This window comes from Myxocyprinus asiaticus, chromosome 10, assembly GCF_019703515.2.
Source record: "Myxocyprinus asiaticus isolate MX2 ecotype Aquarium Trade chromosome 10, UBuf_Myxa_2, whole genome shotgun sequence".
Classification (NCBI taxonomy): domain Eukaryota; kingdom Metazoa; phylum Chordata; class Actinopteri; order Cypriniformes; family Catostomidae; genus Myxocyprinus; species Myxocyprinus asiaticus.
This window is the reverse complement of record NC_059353.1, coordinates 47,309,571-47,329,381: the sequence shown is the minus strand read 5'-3', so window position 1 is coordinate 47,329,381 and position 19,811 is coordinate 47,309,571. Positions and strand designations below refer to the sequence as shown.

General features: G+C 37.7%; 1 protein-coding gene across 2 annotated transcripts in view; it reads right to left on the bottom strand.

The window, feature by feature from the left end:
- The window catches only part of LOC127447641 (cysteine/serine-rich nuclear protein 3-like), a 77,950-nt gene extending 58,393 nt beyond the window's left edge, over positions 1-19,557 (bottom strand). Inside the window, exons 1-2 of one of the 2 annotated variants that reach the window (XM_051709595.1) lie at positions 19,426-19,557; positions 18,451-18,482 (exon numbers count right to left, since the gene is read on the bottom strand). In XM_051709595.1, the coding sequence (XP_051565555.1) occupies positions 18,451-18,482; positions 19,426-19,428 (35 nt within the window). In that variant the 5' untranslated portion in view covers positions 19,429-19,557. The remainder of the gene's footprint in view (positions 1-18,450; positions 18,483-19,425) is intronic. The other variant, XM_051709596.1, reaches the window with a different exon arrangement.
- Between the last annotated feature and the right edge of the window lie 254 nt (positions 19,558-19,811).

Sequence of the window (19,811 nt, the reverse complement as noted above, 5' to 3'; positions counted from 1 at the left end):
CAAGGAAACTGGCACTTTGTGTCAAAAAGGTTGCCAACCCCAGTATTATATTAGATTAGATATGACTGGTGAAATTGGATTTTTACATATTTTTGTGGATTACTGCTGGGATTCTGTTTCTAAAGCTTTGGTGCTTGGAAGCTTTGGTTTTACCTCCTTTTGTGATTGCTATGCCTTTTATTGTGGTCAACAGTTGAAGGATAAAAATGTCATTTGCAATGTTTTATGGAACAGGGAAATGAATGCTCTTTTGGTGTTGGTACCATCAACTTTTCTGATTGTCTCATTGGTGGTGCTCTTTTCAGGATTTTGGATAGTGTTGTTCTTCTCTGGGAATTTGACAATTAAACTCATTTTATAAATCACACCGATTGTGGCTTCTACGGTAGCATATACAATAGATCATTTCAACCAACGCTAAAGACGCTGACATTGAACTCAATGTTCAGCAGCACATTTCTGGTTTTGGAACATGAAAGTAAACTACAGAAGGGTAAACTATGTGGATGGTGTACAGAGATAAATGGGAGACCATAGTAAGTATTATCTTTTTGCAAACCCATTTGCTTCAAAAAAATAAAAATAAAACCCACTACATCGTTTCCAAAACTTTTCAAAAGCGAAATAAATACAGAGTGCATTATAGTTAAAAGAAAGAAAGATAAATAAGACAAATTTACTGTCACTCCCTCATTTCTTTCCATTTGAAACCACATCACAGCAGTGGTGAGAAGTTTGGTTTGTTGTAATACAACATAACATATATAATGTATAAGTTTAATATAATAAATAAAAAAGACTTCTAGATTTAACCCGCTAAATTAAGGCAGAAATCAAGCGTCCATTGTTGCACACTATAAAATTGCGTATGCTTCTAATCTGTATACTTGGCATGCAAGATGAAAATTTATTCACCTTTCAACGATGTACCCACTGGTAACATATAACTCCCTTAACAGGAGTCTATTACATATGTTATACCACACCACAAACAATTAATATTCTGCATCTGTCATGCAACAGTCCTATTCAAGGCATCCACAGCTGATTGGCAGCTACCTCACAGACTGAGTGCATGCGGTCTAAAATTAGACGGGTGTCTGTGCGCGCGAGTGTGGGCTGAGACAGTGAGCGTGTGTCACTAAAAGATGACTAAACCGTCATTCATGCCAGAGAAGCGCAGGCGAACTGAACAACCCAACCAGTCAAGACTTTCCAGACAACTGATAATCAACTAGCCCCCTCCATTGTTTACGGAAAAAAATTGCAGTGCTCAAAGGAAGATTTACTCATGAGAGTACTGCTCAATATTAATTAGAACTGTAACAGCAGTGCTTTCTTATCTGGGATAATAGACAGATGCGTTGTTGCCGTGGCATCCTTCTCGTGAATAGAGATGTGGCATTTAGAGCAATGAGCGACTAATGACATCCCCTTTCTAGTGAAGTCTGCTGACTGCAACCTGATTCTGTCAAACATCAGAAACATTTCAAGCCATTACCTCACCTGAGGATCCCATCGAAGAATGTTTCGTATCTTTGCTTTCGAGAAGTTTAATTGTGGATTTTGTTTTGAAGTTTCGCTGTTCTTTACAAATCTCCATTGTTAAAAAATTCTGACCAGTTTTCCCATAACAGTTGACCATATTTTCTTAGTCAGCATACTAGAGGGAACATGCTAGCATTGGGTTAGGCAGCTATATTGTCAATTTAGAAAAAAGGGAAAGCGTGTAATGTGCATTACTAGCACCACCAACAGAATTATCGGGATGCTCCAACAAACAGAGCAATATTTTGAAAGAGTCATAGTGTCTACACTTTTTGGGGAAATCAACCTACAAATGGGCTACGTTTTGGCCCAAAACATATCAAGTATGTGAACTCAGTAGGGCTGCACCTAACAACTATTTTGACAGTCGATTAATCTTTGATTATTTCTTAGATTAATCGATTAATTAAAAAAAAGACTAATTGTATTTCCTGTATTATAGTAAAATTGATTGATTATTAAAAAATAAATAAAAAAAATGCACACAATCTAAGTGTTAACTAGTAATAGGTAGAATGTTTTAATGCATTTTTTTTTTCTTTTCAATGATTATAAGGGACTCTTTACAGTTACTGTTCTTCTACAATATAAGTTATTGCATTATATGTAGAATTTCATTTATGGTTACATTTTAGCCTAAATTTGATGTCCAAACCCAAATGGTACAGGTTAATCAAAATAATTTTCTCTGTTGTGATCGCTTTGTCACGGATGCACGCTTGCTCAGTGAAATTTAACGGTGACTCGCTTGTGGTAAAGACACAGTTTTGCAAAATACAAGCCTGATTTTGAATTCAAAACATTTACATATTATGAAATCTAAAAAAATCTCAAGTACATCAAACAACTCAAGCACTCGGTCAATGCACCTGACGCAGCAAACGGCCCACATTAAACTGTATGCATGTGATCTTTGAAGTGTTTAGCATAAAGTGCTCCCGCACGCTGGACAGTTTGTCTTGTCCGCCATTTTTCAAAACAAAATTCTCATGCGAACGCATCATTCACTAAAGTGATCACTGACATAGTTCCTCTGTTCATGCTGCACATATCCAGTAAATCAATAATGAAACTCATTGTTGATTATTTTCTTTATTAGTTATTAGTGGTTTTAGATTCTTCTAGCTATGCAAGCTCAAATTTATGTTCAGTATTTTTGTGTTTTCGAAATGTGTCAGACTACAAATCCTAACACGTTGGAAGTATGCATTACATTCTCTGTGCTTCCACAAGGGGCGCTATAACCATTAGCCAAGTCATTTTAATATGTATAGCGCTTTTCACAACACACATAGTTTCAAAGCAGCTTTACAGGAAATCATACATTAACAAATAAGAAAATAAATAATAACAAATTAAAATGTAATATCTATAAAGTCTTAGAGTGATCATTGTGTAGTTTGATTAAATATGATTGTAAATTGTGTATAAAATGTAATAATCTTTAGTGCAAACAAAGTCTAAATTAGGGCTGGGTATCGGCAACCACCTCTCAATATGATACGTATTGCGATGCATATGTCACAATTCAATATATACCGCGATACATCACAATATCATAACTGGATTGCAATCAAAATGAATGAATCTAAAGTATCGATACATATTGGGAAAAAAGGTATCGCAATATATCAATATATGATTGTATCGGCACAGCCCTAGTCTAAATTTAGCTGATCAAATTAATTACATTTTATATTTTTATAGCAAGATACCTGATTGATAATGCATCCGGTTCGGCACTGACATTTGAAGGTAACTCTATCGCCCCCTTAAGTACTGGGGTATGTTCAACGGGACTGTGCATTTGCAATGTGTTGGTCATGCATTCGTGTCTGCTTATTTGCATAAAGTACTGTATGTTTCTGTATGGTATTGTCTTATTTGTGTAACAGTATATTGTCAGTGTAATTAAGCCAATATTTCAAATGGATGTCAGCCTGTTCGCTTTCACACTTTAGAGCTTTTGACGCAGACCGGAGTACGTTTGACATCAGAACATCAACAAAAGCTAACCGTAAACTGTGATGCGCTGAGGACAGTTTTATTTACTTTGCTAACAACTGATGGCTAATTATGATTTGTTACAAATGATCTGCCAGTTTTAACATCACTGACACATCCATCCAGCTACGGCAGGCAGCGCCAATTAGCATGTTAGTCATTTATATCTGAAGGATTGTTGCAGCTTGGTTGACACTAGCATGGATATTACCATAAGGCAACTGTCTCAGTATAGAGTTTTTCTCCTGTATTAAAAGTGGTTTCCATAGCAATGAGTGTGGGGGGTGGAGACAGGGAAACAGAGAAAAAGCAGAGAAGTAGAACAAAATGGCATAACCATGGTAAAAAAAATAAAGAAATCACTGTACTGCATGGCCTCTCGTGACTTATTGCATTCTTAAAACAGCAGCAACTGCAACATGCTTAAGGACACAAATGCTAAATTTCTAAATTTATTTGTAATATTTATTACAAATAATCTAAAACTGTTCTTCAGCCAAGCGATTTAGTTCATTAACATATCTGTAGGCTGCAAAGCAACTCAATCTCAACTTTAATATAGAAAATGTGGTCACAGGTGTGCATTTAATGCCATTTTATACCGGCTTTGAAGGTGGCTCATCCAATTAGAATTTAGAGTCGGAACCTTCCATGTTTTTTTTTTAATTTTCACAACACAATGTCAGTGTAAAGGCTACAAACTGAAACAAGGCGCAATAAAAAAAAAGCACCTCTATTTTTTTCAAATTCATTTAAGACTCCAATAAACTCCAATCTGCTTTGTAACTGCATTTATATACTGTGAGATGAAAATGTCAAGACATGAAATAGTCTGTTTAAAATATATCTGAAATTGAATCTAGAAATGCTATAATATACATATAGAAAATCTTCTTTGAATTTTGATTATGCAAAAGCAGCTACATCTCCATTTCTGTATTTGTGCTACAAGCCAAAAATGGAAAACAGGACAGATACTCCATATCCAGTCTAGTGTGGTATTTCGTGTTTGGAAAACATGTCAATGCACTGATATATAAATGTGATGCCTTTGAAAATAACATTAATGATTATATCATACATCATAAACTTTAAACCATTCGCATTTTATCTGGATCAGTTTTCCCTTTCTGTGCGCCTCCTCCTTTCCCCTTCTCTCCCCCACACTTTGCTTTTTACAGTCGGCATGAATAATGGATAGCATTAGGTTAGTACACAAATAAATACAAACTGAAACAATTACATATTCTGATAGGTAGGGCTGCACAATTAATCCAATTAAAATGTGAATGCATTATGCATGCTTTTAAATATCATATGGGTTTAGAACTACATGATGAACTACATTTTTGGGTTCACTATTCATTTAAGTAATTAATAACACTGTTCTTTTGCTGTTAGATTGAGAGTAACAATTATAACAACAACAAACATATTTTATTGCTATGTACATAGCAATTATGGCATGTTGCCTAAAACACTCAACGCGCTGGTTTTTTAAATGAGAAATTGCATAATTAAAAGGCAATCTAAGCATTAAAATAATGTGTCTCTTTTATGCATTAAAACAAAAGCATGTCTGTGTTGTGACAGGCGCTGTGACGGCCTTCATGCTTTTGTCAAGATAAACTACCACACCTTTAATTATGATGACCCCCAATGCTGCACTATTGAATTTCAATGCTTTTATGTAGAGGGCTGTAATTAACTCTTAATAGATTGAAAGGTAATGAGACTTCCTAGCATTCTGTTTATAAAAACGTCTCTTCTGTTATTACACACAATGATAGTCAGCATTTTGTTTGAGGCATTAATAGCAAACTAGATATCCACAAGCAGATATCTGAAAAATAATAAGTACTTATTTTTGGTCGGGGTAAAAACACACAGTGCATTCAGAAAGTATTCAGACCCCTTCATTTTATGTTGCAGCCTTATGCTAAAATTCTTTAAATTCTTTTATTTATTTTTTCACATCAATCTACACTCCATACCCCATAATGACAAAGCAAAAAGCAGATTTTTTATAACTTTGCAAATTTATTAAAAAGAAAAAACTGAAATATCACATTGACATAACTATTCTGACCCTTAACTCAGTACTTAGTTGAAGCACCTTTGGCAGCGATTACAGCCTCAAGTCTTTTTGGGTATGATGCGACAAGCTTTGCACACCTGGATTTGGGGATTTTCTGCCACTCTTCTCTGCAGATCTTCTCAAGCTCTGTCAGGTTGGATGGGGACCCTTGATGGACAGCCATTTTCAGGTCACTCCAGAGATGTTCGATTGGGTTCAAGTCTGGGCTCTGGCTGGACCACTCAAGGACATTCACAGAGTTTCCCTAAGCCACTCTTGCATTGTCTTGGCTGTGTGCTTGGGATCATTGTCCTGTTGGAAGGTGAACCTTCGGACCAGTCTGAGATCCCGAGTGCTCTGGACCAGGTTTTCATTAAGGATATTTCTGTATTTTGCTGCATTCTGCATTCCTTCAACCCTGACCAGTTCCCCAGTCCCTGCCAATGAAAAACACCCCCACAACATGATGCTACCACCACCATGCTTCACCGTTGGGATGGTATTGCAGAGGTGATGAGCGGTGCCTGCTTTCCTCCAGACATGATGCTTGGAATTGAGGCCAAACAGTTCAATCTTCGTTTCATCAGACCAGGGAATCTTGTTTCTCACAGTCTGAGAGTCCTTTAAGTGCTTTTTTTGTGTGTCTTGCACTGAGGAGAGGCTTCCATCTGGCCACTCTGCCATAAAGCCCAGATTGGTGGAGTGTTGCCATAATGGTTGTCTTTCTGCAAGTTTCTCCCATCTCCACACATGATCTCTGGAGCTTAACCAGAATGACCATCGGGTTCTTGGTCACCTCTCCTACCAAGGCCCTTCTCACCCGATTGCTCAGTTTGGAATGTGGTCAGCTCTAGGAAGTGACCTGGTTGTTCCAAACTTCTTCCATTTAAGAATTATGGAGGCCAATGCAGCCTAAATTTTTTGTAGCCTTCCCCAGATCTGTGCCTCGACACAATCCTGTCTCTGAGCTCTGCGGGCAGTTCCTTTGACCTCATGGCTTGGTTTATGCTCTGATATGCATTTTCAGCTGTGAGACCTTATATAGATAGGTGTGTGCCTTTCCAAATCATGTCCAGTCAATTGAATTTGCCACAGGTGGTCTCCAAATTGTAGAAACATCTCAAAGATGATCCAGAGAAATAGTATGCACAAGAGCTAAATTTCAAGTGTCATAGAAATGTTCTGAATACTTATGTCAATGTTATATTTCAGTTTTTTCATTTTAATAAATATGCAGTTATTACAAAATCTGGTTTTTGCTTTGTCATTATGGGGTATGGAGTGTAGATTGATGTGAAATAAAATAATTTAAAGCATTTTAACATAAGGCTGCAACATAAAATGTGAAAAAAAGGGGTCAGAATACTTTCTGAATGCACTGTATACCAGTGTCAGAAATTAGATTTTAATTTAAGGGCAATCTTTCCTCTCTGTTTTTAGGGGCTTGTTTTACCTTTATGAGGGAATAGTTTTTCTAACCAAATACCTGTAAATTGGTTAGAAATAGTCATCCTTTAATGTCAATTAAATCAATTCATATAACAAATTCTTAATTTGAGAAATTATATTGATTTTCTGGGTCATCTTGGGTGCTTGCTAGGGTGTTTAAGGGCGTAATAAATATTATTAATATCATTAGTGACTTTACCCTTTTAAAAGGATAAAGTCTGAAGTATGGACATACTTCAAGTCAAGACATAGTGAGCACTTGATTTTATATTTATTTTATAACTATTATGAAGATTTGATAATAGCACATGCCTAGTCTTTAAACATTTTCAACAATTTCCCAGTGTGTGGTGAGCAACGTCTGTGGAGAGCGAGGCCAGGAGAGGAAGAATGGTAAGGATTGACACCTGTGGGAAATTCTCTCTAACAGCTGTTCTGTATTACAGTGAGAGCTGGAGAGGGATAAAAAGGGTGTCCAGACCGCCGGAGGGGAGAGAGAGAGAGACACATGCAGCAGAGTGTGTGTGCATTTATGTTGTGCTGAAAAGCAAACTGTTTTGTGTTAAACTAAAAAGCGGGAAATAAAGATTTACATAGACTGTTCTGTTATTGTGGTATAATCTATTTAAAGGTGCACATTATTTTTTCCTCATTAAAAAAGTTTTACTCCAGAAGAAATGATTAGTAATTTTGAAACATATGTATAAAGTCAAAATAAGACTTCAGCCATATCAGTAACCTTATAAAAGCTGTTTTAATCTACATGGGGAGGGTCCGCACATGGAGGCTGCCATGTTAAGATCACATGACCAGCCGAATACTACTCGCTTAATCTCAGTAACTGCCCTGTTATTGGACACTTTCGCTCATTAAATAAATTAATCATGGCTGACTGTTAAAAGTTAATTTCTACAATGGCATCGATAACTGAAAACGTTTGTGTTCCACTGATGCTGCATCCAGGCCCCTAGGTGTCAGTGTAAGCAGGGACGGATTAACCACCAGGCCGATTGGGCCGTTGCCCAGGGGCCTCTAAACTCAAAGGGCCCGAGCTCTAAATCAATTATTTATTTATTTTGATATATCTATTATAAATCTACACAAATGTCAGCCTTATGTGAAATGCTATTTGTTCAGCCGAATGTGCGCTGGACGACTCGCGTGGGCGCTCAGGGAATCTGCGTCTCACAGGTGCAGAGCGGTCATTTGATGGACTAGAGAGAACAGCGTCTGATTTACAAAACGCTTCCAAACACAAAGATAAGGTGCAGTTTACCCTGGCTGTGTACAAAGCTGATAGTTTAAATTCATATAAGCGACAGAATTTGTGCAACAGTATAGAGGACTTTAAAATGTTTAAGTCCTGCATGCATTTAGTGTTTAATGATAAAGCGAAAGATGCCTTAATACCCTAAATATGTGCACTGTAAACTTTTGTAATATTTGGTTAACCGTGAGAGTTCACGAACGGTTATTGTGTTATTTGTCGGGAGTTGGGACTCAGGAATAAAAAAAGTTTATTGCCATAGATGCGTCAAACACAATCTCAGATAGCGGGGAATAAAATGCACAGTGAGCTATGAGCCTAAATAGCACAATAGGCCTACATAAATATTCAAATGATAAAATCACATTAAAGTCGAACAAATATAATCTCTGTCACTGCCTGCAACATTGTAGGCCAATCCTTTTTTTTTTTTATCTTTTTCTCCCAAATTGAAATGCCCAATTCCCACTACTCAGTTTTAAATGATTCAGCATTTAACTTGTGTAATTATTGTGCACACACCAGAGCAAAAGTGGGAAAAACACACCGTTTATTAAGCGCTGAAACTTTTCCAGGTGAAAAACAATCTGGAATCATGTGTAACAGTCACATTAAGTCTTCTTTGCAACCTGAACTTCATCGGAATGTCGATTTGTGACACCAGCATTGACAAAGCTTGATGCAGTGCAACAAATGGTGAAACGGAACACAGGTATCTCGAGATGCGTTAATAGATATTGAAATTATTTTTAAGTTAACTGTGTCTAAAAAAGCGACAGTCCTGCACAACGAATTGTAAAACAGAACGCAGGTGTCTTGAGATGCATTTATGAATATTAAAGTTCTTTTAAACTTAACAGTCTCTAAAAAAAAATGCAATGGTCCTGCGTGGTACGCTGAAAAAGTGAGTTGTGGCACAACGATCAAAGACGTCCATCCATTGCGTGTTTACATGGCCTCGATGCACGTGTGAACAGCCTGTAACTCGCCCTATGGCCTACTTGAAAAACTGATCCGAACCTGGCCCACAACCTGTAGGTTTGTCGGGTACCATTGGACTCAGCCCAGGATGTATCTAAATACATGCAGAATAACCAAATAATGATTTTGGTATTTGAATACCATGCACATTCCTATTAATAATGCATAATTTTGAATCGGTTCAAAATGAAAAAGTACATCGAATTGGCCGATTGCTCCAAACTTTTCTTCTGTCAATTTGAAAAATCCAACCAAATCTGGCAAGCGTCCTGCAGCGCATAAAGGTGAATGTAGTCACGTGACACGTCATGGGGGGCCTCCATGGTGTACTGGCCCATGAGCCTCTCAGTTCTTAACCCATCCTTGAGTGTAAGTCCAAGACGACAAATTAAAAAACATGTAATTCAGACAGAATCTTTCCATCTAATTCGGCTGTTCCTCACTTGAAATAGATGCAATTTGGACCAGACCTTATGCCGATAATCAAAGGTCTGGCTACACAAGACTATATGGATTGCAAAAATGAGGTAGTTGATGAGTGCTGACACTGAAATGCACAGGGCCTGATGCCACAGGCAACTAACACACAACTCAATCAATAACCTGCATGCTACATAACACAGTATGAAACCATCAATTCATTCACTGCATGGGAAATGGAAGACTAGCGGGTCAAGGCAATGTATTATCTGTCATCTTATTTGTGTCTGGTCGAGTGTGTGTGTGTTTATGTTAGTGTTTGCAATGTAATTGTGCGATGCTTGCTTGCAAAGGAAACACATGTGCTCTTCCCCTCGACACATAATAGGCAGACACAGACTTAGAATTCCATACAGGCGTCATGGCAACCGGTCATGGATGAATCTTGGATTATGAGAGAGAGAGAATCCAACCACAGATCAAACATGGCGATGTTCAAAACACAGCGAGTCTCTAATTGATTTCCAAGAGTCCTACTGTCTCAAACAAAATGCTTCCAATGACTGAATGAGCATGTCAATACAGAGTGCTTCATTTGATGCCAATATTAAAGGAATAGTTAACCCAAAAACGATCCTTCTCTCATCATTTACTCACTCTTAATATGAAATGCAAATTCTAATTGAATCTGCCATGTTTAGAATGTTTTATATGCCAATAAATACACACCTGTGACTGCACATTCTATATTAATGCGCTTGCTTGGCAACCGTAAACAGTTCACTTATGCTGAAGAACTATACTACTTCACCCAAGAATTGTTTACTGAATAAAGAATTGGTAATAATCAGAATAAACAAGTAATATATGAACCATTTGCCATTTAAAAGGCTGACGGAAGTGACATTTCAAATGCATGCGTTGTGTTGCCGCTAGCTCTGGCGCATTAGCCAACCTCAGTTCAACACATGTATCGCTAAGTACGTACATATTCACACAATGTGGGGAGTTGGTAAAGCATTCAACTTACAATTGTAAGGTGCCGTCTTCAAAGAAGTTTCGCTAGTTGCTACATTCTCTTATTTTCTATTGTTATGTCAGACTAGCAACGCAGCCAGGTTACTCTATTACGTACCGCAATCTGCGAGTAATGAGTGCATGAGGTGTCCAACATTCCACACTCCGTTTTGACGGTTGAAGAAGTGCATCATCCAAGGACTCATAGTACGCTTCTTTTTGTTGCATTTTCAGTGTTAACGTATTACTCGCACAACTTGTAATGATGTAGAATAGTGTGGAAGTGTGCGGTTCAGGATGCACCTTTTGTCTACGTATAGGGTGCGTTAGTTTGTTTAGGAGAAAACTATTTGTCTTCTTCCATTGTATAATTTAGGATTTATAATTGGCAAGCAACTGTAGCAATATATTTTATTCAAATAAACTGCTGATCTTTTTTCCAAAACATTTGAGCTTTTTTAACTATTTTTCTGTAAGATTTCAAATTAAGCTGCATGAACTGCAATTAGTTTGGGAATGTCATTGCTTGGGTTTGGGGGGGGGGGGGCTTTTAACGTTTTCAATGTTAGCTTTGTAGTGTGTGCTATACCAAACTGAAAGAATTCACAAATCGGAGGGAAAATTCCAAGCATGGACCCATGCCTAAAAAAACATGGCCTAGAGCTGGGGGTGCAGTTAGCACCCTGAATGTTTCACCTCACTACCACAATATTTCTGAAGGCAGCAGACTGAAAAAGGCTTTGTTTCTCATTGCATTTGCTCCGTACATCACTCTTTCTTCTCCTTTTTCTTTCTTTTCACCCTTTTCCTGAAGGCATGCATGCATGTTAGAGTGCAGAGCATGATTATTGATCAAACCGCCACGTTTGTCTAGCTACCAGACGCCGTTTTTTTTCTCCCACCAGGGCACAACGCTTGCCAGACCTTTTACAAGCCTTGAGAGTCCATATGAATAGATTTCCAAGTTAACTTTTACACTGTGTTCATAACTGCTATCTTTTTTTATGTAAATCTTAGTCTTTGACTTGAATTGATGAGTTTGTGTCCTAACCAGCCGCAACAAGTGTCAGGCATTTAGTTTATTATTTGGCTTGTGTCGCACACAATAACGACAATGTTTAACACATTTAACACACTTACGAGTGGGGTTTCAATTGAACCACTATGTTAGCTTACAACTACCGACTCGTTGGGTCAACAGTAGCATGAGATAGCAGCACCATTAATTTGCTGCACTGTTTTTTTTTTTTTTTTTTTATTTCAGAAGGGCTAAAAAAATCTATTTATGATCATTCACAAGGTATTTTTTATTTTTATTTTCAGGAAGGTGGTCCGAAACACCAATACCTATGAAGAAACGGTTTCCATTTATTAAAAAAGGCTGATATTCTAGCATTTTTTCCCAATTATATGATGCCAATGTTTAATTCATGAGCTATAACTTTAATGCTACCACTTATGAAATGCACTGTATGATCTCCATTCACAAAACAAAAAGTACAAATAATATTAAGTGTTAAAGTAACAACTCTCACTTTCTACACACTTAACAAACGTGCAAACAATTTCCCTTTGCGCCACTTTGAAGTGATTTTGAATTTAGTTTTATCGTGGCGGTAAGGGTCATTTTGGTTGGGAACCTACTGTGTAGCCGTGCTCACTTTGAAATCTCATTGCTCCAAAATCCAGCAACTCACAACTGTACATTTAACATGAAACATCTTCTGATTGGCTGTGGACAGACTGATTGTCATATTACAACGGTTTAGGACATTGTGTTATCCAAGCCCACTATAATCTCATTGGGTCAGAATAACCTGTTCATTTTTGTTGTTGTTTTTTTTTCTTACAGAGCCCCTTAGAGGACAGAGCGGAATTTAGTTTTTTCTGAAATAGTTTTGCGTATACAAATAAATTTACCATGGTTTTACTATAGAAACAATATTTTAACATTGACATTCGTAGTAATAATACAGGAAAATGAAAACTGTGGTATAAAAATCATAACTTTGTGGTTATTTTTGATTTATTTGTAGTAAAACCAAAGTAACCACAAGAATTACCACAGTTTATCTATAGTAAAACCATGGTTACTATATGGATACAGTATACTGTATTAAAACCATGGTTTCCGTCAAAAAAACATGGTTACTTAACTTTATTTAGTTTTCCTGTATTATCACTATGGTTTCACTACGAATGTCATGGTTAAAATATGGTTACTGTAGTAAAACCATGGTAAATTTACTGTTAAGTTTGCAAGGGAATGCAAACTACTGCGAGGGAACTCAAAACTTTGGATTCTTTTCACAGACATGTTATGACATGTTTCTGCCTACTTTAACAACGTCAATGTAGCAAACTTTTTTATATTTCCAATTTTAAATATATTTTGTGTACATTTATAACGTTGTGTACTTTGCATTATATTACCCCTGGAATACATTTTAAAAAAATCAGTTACCACAGTTGCAATGAGGCTTCTAACACGAACATTTTGCCTGTTTCTCTCTTCTTACTGCTGTTATCCAGCGCTGTATATTTTTATCTTCTTTTGCAAAGCTGTGAAAGCGTAATCGTTGATTTTTTTCTTTTGCTGTTGGAGGAAATGGGTAAGCAAAAATGTTATTTGCTGTGATCTCCAATTCACGGCCATTCAAGTTTAACCAACTTTGACGACTTCCGCATTCGCGCACACGGACGTGTGAAAAAGGTCCATTGTGAGGGAATGCAAACTACTACTGCGAGGGATTGCAAACTACTACTGCGAGGGAGCGCAAAACTACTGCGAGGGAACGCAAAACAATTTCAGAAAAAAACTTCCCATCCTGTCCTCTAAGGGGCTCTGTAGTTTCTCAGCATTTTGGTTTGGTTTATTTTTCTATGGTATGCTATACTGTTGAATGTAGTATACTGTTTTAGTGCAGTACTTTGGTATACACATGTGCACTGTAAATTAGCTGTCTTGACTGTAACTGTACATTTATACATCAAATAAGTTCTGATTGGTTGTGATTGTTTCATGTCACTCAGCGGTTTTGCATTCAGTGTGGACAATTTGCTTGTTGTAGGAAACTTGTTGCGAACACATTTCAGCCATTCCTATACAAAGGGTTCCCAAATTGATTGGCTGTACACTCGTAATAGTGTAATGTGTGAATACGTCATGCGGAGAGAGACAGAGCGCTGTGCTGTTAATAGGGAAACAGCGTGCCACCTCTCCTGTGAATCTGTAATGAGAGGGATTCAGTGCGAGCTGGCAGCATTGCCATCTGTGCCATGCGTGGAAGATTTAGTTATTCAAATGACCCAGCTTAATCAGCGCCTCCTAGCAGACTGGAAAGCCATTCTGTAATGTTTCAGTGTCCTTTAAGTGTGTCATATAGAGTAATTAAATCACGTTCCTGTGGGGGAAAGATCTGAAAGGATAAACAGATGCAGTCAGGAGTGGTGTGAACATCAAACCTCTCTGATCATGATGATACTGCTGACTGATAAACGGTGTGTACGTTCAGCTTGCTGTGTTTGAATGTGCATTCAGAAGCCATGATTAAAGGACTAAAAAAAATCAAATCACTTTTATTGTCACACAACCATATACACAAGTGCAATAGTGTGTGAAATTCTTGGGTGCAGTTCTGAGCAACATAGCAGTCGTCGCTAGTTAGCCCAATAACTGAAATTGCCAACATTTACTTATCCTCATTTATTTCTGGCCCGTTCTATTTTCTTGTTTTAGTGAGACACAAAAGGAGATATTAGGCAGAATGTCAGACTAAACTGAAGTCATGTTTAGGGTTTTGAAAAACTGCTAATAGTACCAGTGATGCTAGTCTCAGCAAGCACCACTAATTAGGTTATTTCAAGAATAACAGGTGTGAACTGAAGGCCTCTACATAGATTCCAAAATTGTTTGCGTGTGTTCTGTGCATGCTGTGGGGTGCTACCATTCGCTTTTGGTCTTTTCCTGATGACAAAAGAAGCTGGTGGGGTTGCAACAAAGGAATTTCATAACAAGCTGCACTAGCACATTTCGCTTCATAGTATCTCTCCCCCTGTCTCGCTCACTCACTCTTTTGCTAATATTGAAAACAGCTTGGCCTCTATGGACCAATCTTCTCCCAATCACACATTCTGCACCTCATACTGCTACAGTCTTTAACTGGTTAAACTGTCATACGGTTACGCCACGCAAGTCCCTACAGACCACAAGCCAGCTACAAACTCACTCTACTGCAGGATGAACATTCAGACAGACATTCTTTTATTTAGCACCTATATTGCTGTCTAAGACCTCTAATACATACACTGAAAGAAACAGTATTCACTTTAAAGTGAACATGAAAATGTACTGTATTTACACTGCTTTTTTTTCTTGATCAGTATTTTTGTCACGTTTTCCAGTTAAAAATACATTTACTAAGACTTAATTTTCAGATAATGGGCTCTATTTTCGTGAGTGTGCTACAACTGTGTGCTACAGCTTATCCAATTTTCATGAGAGCGCTAATTCTAAGCATAGTTTTCGTCAGTGTTGCCAACTAGTTTCAATGGAAAGTAGCTAAAGCCTGCTCAAAGTCGCTAAACGTCGCTAGATGACGTCATACGCTAATTTGCATCGCGTGTCATTTGAATTTTGCATAGTGTCCGCCCTTTACATGTGTTTGCTTCTCTGTGCTTACCGTACATCCTGTAATACCCTATTAATTCCCTATATCTATCAATCACTCAGAGAGAAAGTTAGAAGCAACAGAAACTTATCTTTTCTCTCACACAGCGCTCAGCCATAACAAACCACTATGTGCATGTTTACAAAAAACAAAAAACAATACAGATTCGTGATTGGTCCTTGACAACGCTGTTTGCACATGCGCAGCTCATTCACGTCTATGTCAGCTGCCGTGCGGTCAACTGATTGTGCTGCTCCGTCTTCTCACCTGCTCACCTCTCTCTCTGTCAGTCTCACTGAATAGAGTAGACACAGAGAGATATGTGCCTCCGAGTCTGGGCAGGAAAGCAAGACCACGCGCTCGTGGAGCTGTACTGGCAACTTTCTTCTACGGAAGGTAGCTAAGGTCTGTCCAAAAAGTCACTAGATTTGGCGCAAGGCGCTAAGTTGGCAACACTGGTTTTCGTGCCAGTGCAAAGCGCATGTGGGCGTGGCTGGGAGTTTTTATGCTACTGTGGGTGTATGCGTGCAAACTGGGGGTGTATTGTATGTAAATAAAGTGGCACAAAGTGCAATTTGCTATTTTCCTGAGAAAAAGGTCACTGTGCTAAGACGTTACAAAAGCAGGTCTGTTTGCAGCGCAGTCTAAACTCAGTTCTTGCATTTGCAGTTTGGAGATTCCACCAGCAGGTGGTAACAAAGTCCATGTCCAAACTCTGACAATAAATTGGAACATCAAATTATGTCCATGACGATCACTGCTGTGGCCATTATATTAAACAAATATTTTTTAGATGTGTTAAACCATCTTTAGGTCATGGTTTATTTTTAAATGATAATTTTTGTTTATATATGCTATTGTATTTATGATACAATATGTACTGGTATGTTTCCACCTGTTGTCGTAGAGTGATTTTTAAGTCAGTGGAACAAGTTGGAGAGAGTAAAATGTTTGGATTTGGTATGATTTTTTGGACCACTTCGTTATTTTGATAACATTTTGTTTGAAGTGTAATTTGAATTTAGAAATCATTTTTCTTTTGGTTTAGTTCTTTGTGTTTCAATAAATGAATTTAGTTTTTCAAAATCACCATGTTGACAAACAAGGATGCAGTTAATGCACAAAAGAATGTGAGTCCATATTTCCATTCTTCTAATTCATTGTATATAATCCATTTATACTTCCAAATTATTATGAATGTTCTGTCTTTGTTTATATCGCTGGTGCTTGAGGGAATGGACTATATAATCGGACGCAGATGATTGTAATTACAAGAGAATTACCTCAGAATTAAATTGGACTCGACCCAGCCCATTAGCGCTTTGCGCGCATAATTTCACCAAACCCATTTGCACCTAGACTTACATTTACATTTTACATTTAGTCATTTAGCAGACACTTTTATCCAAAGCAACTTACAAATGAGGAACATAGCAAGCAATTTGTCATACAAAGTTCAACAACATCTACATTGTTTTTTGTGTGTACAGTAAGTGCAAGTTAAGTTCAATAGTAAGTGCAATTAGTGTGGATTGGTTAAGTGCTCGCGGAACAGATGTGTTTTCAGCTGGTTCTTGAATGTTGAGATGGTATCAGCAGATCATGTGAAGGTTGGAAGCTCATTCCACCACAGTGGAACAGAGAAAGTGAAAGATCTTGAAATAGACTTTGAGCTTCTTTGTGATGGGACTACCAGGCGCCGCTCATTTCATAGATCGCAGAGAGCGAGTTGGAGTATAGACTTGGAGAAATGAGTGCAGTTCCATTGGCTGTCCTGAAGGCCAGAGTCAAAGCCTTGAATTTGATGCGGGCAGCTACAGGTAGCCAGTGAAATGAAATCAAGAGTGGGGTGACATGAGCCCTTTTTGGCTGATTGAAGACCAGAAGCGCTGCTGCACATGCTTGCATGAAAATACCCAAACTTCCTGGCCATGCCCAATGACTTATGGCTTTTTGCTGTGCTTAATGCCAGCACTCTTAAAATAGGGCCCAGTATCTCTTGAATTACATTTTTCTCTTTCTTATCCCATTGCTGTGTTTATATTATTGCAATGTTTTGTGTGTGTGTGTGTGTGTGTGTTTTTAAAAAAAATGTTTTTAGCATAAATCTAACAAAATTTGGTGAGGTTCATGCTTAAAACAATAAACATCAATTTGTAAATGGGAATAGAACAAATATTGAAGTATTATATGTTATATATTTGAGTATTATTCATATATTCTCTGAAAACAAGTCTTACTATTGTATGAAAAAAAGAAATATCTCAAGTAAATGTATCTTGTTTTGGAAAACAGGACAAAAAATACTGATTTAAGAATTTTTCGCCGGTGTACAGTACGTATGTTCCTGATCTTATTGTGCATCAATCATCATTCAACCCCTCCCCTCCAACCACCTGACTACATTCTGGTATAACGCCCACTTTTCACGATACAATCGAATCCTGATGGATAACATGAAAATAAAGTCCTGCCCAACACGTTTTTTGGGTTGCAAACAGCGTTTAATGTTAACTTTAAGGCACTTGATGAAGGCATTTCTCCAGAAAGACTATTGACTAATGACAGTCATCACTTATTAGTCTTAGCAAAGACAAAATATGCATAAAATTAGCTTAATGTAATGAACGGCACATGCTATCTCAAGCTAAAGAGACCTCAAAACAATTATATTGGGTATGTAATACAAGGATTTCATTAAGCAATCTTTTCTTTGTATTGTAATGCCTGTTTGTATGAATGATGAGCAATGCAAGAGCTTTTGTGTTCCTGTAGCTCAACTGGTAGAGCATGGTACTAACAACGGCAAAGTTATCAGTTCGATTCTCAGCCAACACAAACTGATCAAATGTGTACCTTAAAAATGCATGATTTTAAATGTACGTTTTTCAGTCAAGGAAGATATAATGCATGGTTGTCACAACTGTTGTGCTTGATTTTTAGCAAATATGATAAAGCTTTAACGACAAACCAATGTGAGAACATTTTGCAAAACAAAAATAAATCCACTATCTTACCTTGATTGCAGAATGCAACAGGCTTTAAATTTCTGCAGAAAAATAGATAAATGAAAAATTATTACATTGTATTTAGACATTGTCCATTAACCATTCATAACCTAATTGTACAGGACAAAATGAGTCAAGTACAATGTATTTAATACACTTTATAAAAACAACATTTTATGTGTTTTTCCTCTAGTAATGGGTAGGAGCAGCCATTACAGCACTGGCTGTAGAGTAGGCCAGTGTGGGCCCTCTATGAATGCTGCCTCATTACTGGAGGAAGTGTTCCCAGGGGAGGGGGAGCAAAGCAGAGCTCTGCCTGACACAGCTGCACATTCTCAGGGAGAGATGTGATGGCAGCCAGCCTACTCTCTGGACCTCTGGTTCACTGGCTTTCAGTGGCAGGAGGGCAGGCTTGAGAGTAGGGTCACATATGAAATTGCCACATACTCCCTCAAGCATGCATATAATATTTATGCATATATACAGTACACACACACACACACACACACACACACACACACACACACACACACACACAGACAGACAGACAGACTTTTGTTACTGCACGTACATGCACACACTGAATAGCACATATACACACATAATATATACAAGATTAATACTGTTGATCAACACACTTTCTAGTTATAATAAAAAAATGATGTGCAGATAAGAACATAGGCACCACTACATTATTTTTATTATTATTATTAATAATAATAATAATAATAATAATAATAATGTTTTATTGTTGTAGACTAATGATTATTTGGTTATTGTGTCAAAAAGCAGAAATAATTAAAAATCGATTCTGATAATCAGACACTTAAACATAACAATAATCAACATAAAACAATACCAGTCGATCTCTAAGATGCATCACAGGTCAACACGAAACACACCTTTAAAAAGCGATGGAAACGTGGGAAAAGCACACAGCTCGCTTCACTCACTTGACAATAGCGAATAAACGGACGCACTCACCATTCATTCTGTTAAATCACCGTCAGCTGATCGCACACCGCCCGTCGCTTTGATCGTACACTGGCGCGAGATAAAATAGTACAAATAACGGTCGCATATCACACTGACATCGCAGATTTTACAGACAGCTTTACAGTGGAATGTATGATTTGTGCCAAACCGGCATCTGCCGCAGCTACACCTCTATCGTGGAGCCGACAGTGGAAACAATGGTGCAGAAATTGCGATTCCTACTACAGCGAAGGCTTACCTCATGAATATTAATTAGGTCATGCAGACACTCTTCTGTAGTCTTCCAATGGAGAAAGCGTAAGTAATGAATATTAGTTTTGTGACGTCGACGTTCCATTGGCACTTTCCAATGGCGAAAGGCTTGGCTTATTCAT